The sequence below is a fragment of the Nicotiana tabacum genome, chromosome 23 (assembly GCF_000715075.1).
Source record: "Nicotiana tabacum cultivar K326 chromosome 23, ASM71507v2, whole genome shotgun sequence".
NCBI classification, from domain to species: Eukaryota; Viridiplantae; Streptophyta; class Magnoliopsida; order Solanales; family Solanaceae; genus Nicotiana; species Nicotiana tabacum.
In genome coordinates this window covers 124,772,394-124,775,560 of record NC_134102.1, presented here as the reverse complement: position 1 = coordinate 124,775,560, position 3,167 = coordinate 124,772,394, and the positions used below count along the sequence as shown (strand labels likewise).

General features: G+C 34.2%; 1 protein-coding gene across 1 annotated transcript; it reads right to left on the bottom strand.

The window, feature by feature from the left end:
- Positions 1 to 1,406: 1,406 nt before the first annotated feature.
- On the bottom strand, positions 1,407 to 2,661 carry LOC107803901 (uncharacterized). Its single transcript, XM_016627695.2, has one exon. The coding sequence runs from the start codon at positions 2,411 to 2,413 to the stop codon at positions 1,631 to 1,633; it is 783 nt and encodes a 260-aa protein (XP_016483181.1). The 5' UTR covers positions 2,414 to 2,661; the 3' UTR covers positions 1,407 to 1,630.
- Between the last annotated feature and the right edge of the window lie 506 nt (positions 2,662 to 3,167).

Sequence of the window (3,167 nt, the reverse complement as noted above, 5' to 3'; positions counted from 1 at the left end):
ATATTTAAAAATCGACTAAACCGAGTTTTAAGTTTCTTTTAATAAAACCTTAGGTTTTTATATAAATTTATAACCGTACCGATAATTAAGGTAGGTTTTTTATTTTGTGAAAATAAACCGAAAAAATATCGAACCGTACCGAATAAATTTACATGTAGAAAATATATTTATATATTATAAGTTTAAAAATAATAAAGCATTAAATTATTTTTTTGGGCATTGGAATTATAAAAATGGTTAAAAGCCAACGAGTAATTAAACTCAAAATCCTAATTCCCAAAACTATTATGCTACTCCTATTGAAACTAAATTATTTTCAGCATATTCGCTCGCAAGACACAAAGTATTCTAGCGATTATGAGTAGCATACTACAATGTATTGAATATGTTTTGTTTCGTATGATTTAGATTTATCTTTTTGAATATTTAATCTTCCATATACTTTATTCTTAAATCCCAACTTGGTTAATATCTTTTCATTCGTGTGATTTATATTTTCTTTGTCTTTGCTTAGTTTCTTTTATGCTGCTGTAGAATAGTTGATGGATCTAATACTATGGCCATCTTTCATGTTTTCTTAATTCATTATCCTTTAAACAGTAAAAATGTCTAGAGAGTTTTGTGAAGTCTTATAAACTATGAATGTTATTGCATTCTACTTCTACTAGTGATTTTTACCTGACATTTAAAAACAATGCCGAAAATTAATCGAACCGTACCAATATCGAAGAGAAACCGACATGATTGAGACGGTTTCGGAAAGTCTAATTTTGGTTATACATAATAACATAACCGAAAAATTAGTATGGTACAAATTTTATAAAATAATCGGCCGAACCGAACCATTGACACTCCTAAATGGAGCCATGAGATACATGAGACTATGGTCTTCAATGACATTAATCTCCCTAAGCATGCTTTCGGATATTATAAATTAGACAGGATACAATATCCTAATCTAAGCCATATAGTTGTCAAGAACCATTTTGTTGCGAGATGATAGTCTGCTTTTTGCTGTAAGGTAGCTAACTGTATTTGTATGCTTTTAAAGTGCTTTTATGTCCCCAACGAGGCAAAAAGAGTTTTATTTTCTTTTTGGACATATAAGCACATATAACAGATCTATGATCATATGGCTCCATTGTTGGATCTGTTATATGTATTAGATATGTCTTATTTGTAGATTCGAATAATGTAATTTATCGGGAGGTTTTGGTTTTATGTCCCCTCATATTGTACCTTTTCTTAGTTTTATAATAAACAAGGTAGGGGTCAATGCTAAACACCGTCACCACGCGGGAGGTGAAAGCCCGGGTGTTGGAATTAAAATTAAAAAAAATGTTATCGAGCCAACAAAGATATTACTATAATTAAAGTTGCAGAAGAATAAATGAACTCCATGCAAATGAACATGAAAACCCTCGCCAATACATTATTACTGAATTTTACACACTTTCAGAATCCATTTTTTGGGAGCGAAATACCAAAAACATAACAAAGACACAAACTCTTAGGATAGTTAACGTTTTACATCTCGAAAGAACAAGACTAGGGAACTAATTATTTGCATATTATCTCTTACCGTGCAGAATGGATCGGACAACAAAAGGACCAACATAAAAACCTTAGTTCAGACAAGAGGAGGACATATGAAACCAGGAGGAGGAGTTAAACCACAAGTTGCAAGAACTGAAAGTGCTAGTGGGAGGAAAATGTTAAGATTAAGAAGTTTAAGTCTTATTGTTGTGCATAGACAAATCGCAGCTTCTAGCTCTAGCAATCCTTGTAACACTGGGCAGCATATATGTTCCACTGGATTTCCTATCCCAATATGTACTAAGCCGCCAAGAACATCAAGACAAAGCCCAAGTTTTAATGCATCTATAGGACACGTGGCAGGCGGCGCTGGAGTAATACCCGGAATACCGCCGCCTCCTCCTCCGCGACCGGGTGCACCACCACCACCACCAGGAGGTGTGTAAGGTGGATATCCAGCAGAAGGTCCTCCGGGAGGAGTTGTTATTGGTGGTAAAATGCCAGGAGGATTGACTATAGGTGGTAAGATGCCAGGTGGCCTTGTGACCGGAGGTGTTACAACTGGCGGTGGTCTGACAATAGGCGGCAAAACCCTAGGAGGTGCTCCGCCGTGATGTGGTGGTGGTCTGGTGGTTGGTGGATACGGACGTGGCGTTGACGGAGGGTGGGGCCTACCAGGGGACTTAGGTGGATGAGGGTGACGTGGAGATTTTGGTGGATGTGGCGGACGTGGAGTAGTGCCAGGTGGACTAGGGCGTTGATAAGGTGGATAAGGAGGAGTACATGGGCATTGTCCCGAAGTTGCATAAGCTGGTGATAAACATATTGACATGAAAATCATAGAAATGAAGAAGATTGCTGAAATCTTTGAACCCATGACTTTAATTTTTGGGTTCTAAAAAGGATAGTTGCATTATTTTCTTATGTTCTTGGTTTTTGATATACACTATAGTTTAGTTTTTATAGGTGCATGGTATGTGCAACCCGTGAATGAGGGTATTTACTTGAAATGGAACTGAGAGAGCAACACGTTGCTGGAGGAATTCCAAAGTTTATTAGCTGGGAAATACTGAAATGGAAACTTTGGAGGTTTGTTCGTTCATCGCGAACTTCAATATCCAATCCGTGACTGCTTATTATAGTCCGTGAAGACGCAAGAGTCTCTTTTTATAGCTGTTTGGCAGGCTGTATCAGCTTATTTTGAGAATTTTTTTTCGAAAAAATATTTTTGGAGAAAAATAATTTGTGTTTGATTAATTAATTTAAAAAATATTTTTTGAATAATAATTTGTGTTTGACCAAACTTTTCAAAAAGTGCTTTTAAGTATCAACTTACAAATAAGGACATGAAAAAAATTTGCTTAATAGTTAATATTCTATAAATAGATAAATAATTAAAAATAAATAATAAATAATTAAGTTTTTTATTTATTTAAGTAAAATATAAAAATATTCTATAGTATTTTATTTTTTCAAGATAATTTAAATATATCAAAAAATCATTCAATAAATGTGAAAGTTCATTCCAAAAGTCATTTTATATTACTTTAATAGTTTAAACTAAACAAGATTATTTTGGTATATATAATATTTTGCAAAGGACATTTTTGGCAGGAAAAAAAGTCAAAACT

What these genes read in the sequence shown, in the direction of transcription:
- LOC107803901 (XM_016627695.2), bottom strand. Translation starts at nt 2,413, where the DNA reads ATGGGTTCAAAGATTTCAGCAATCTTCTTCATTTCTATGATTTTCATG.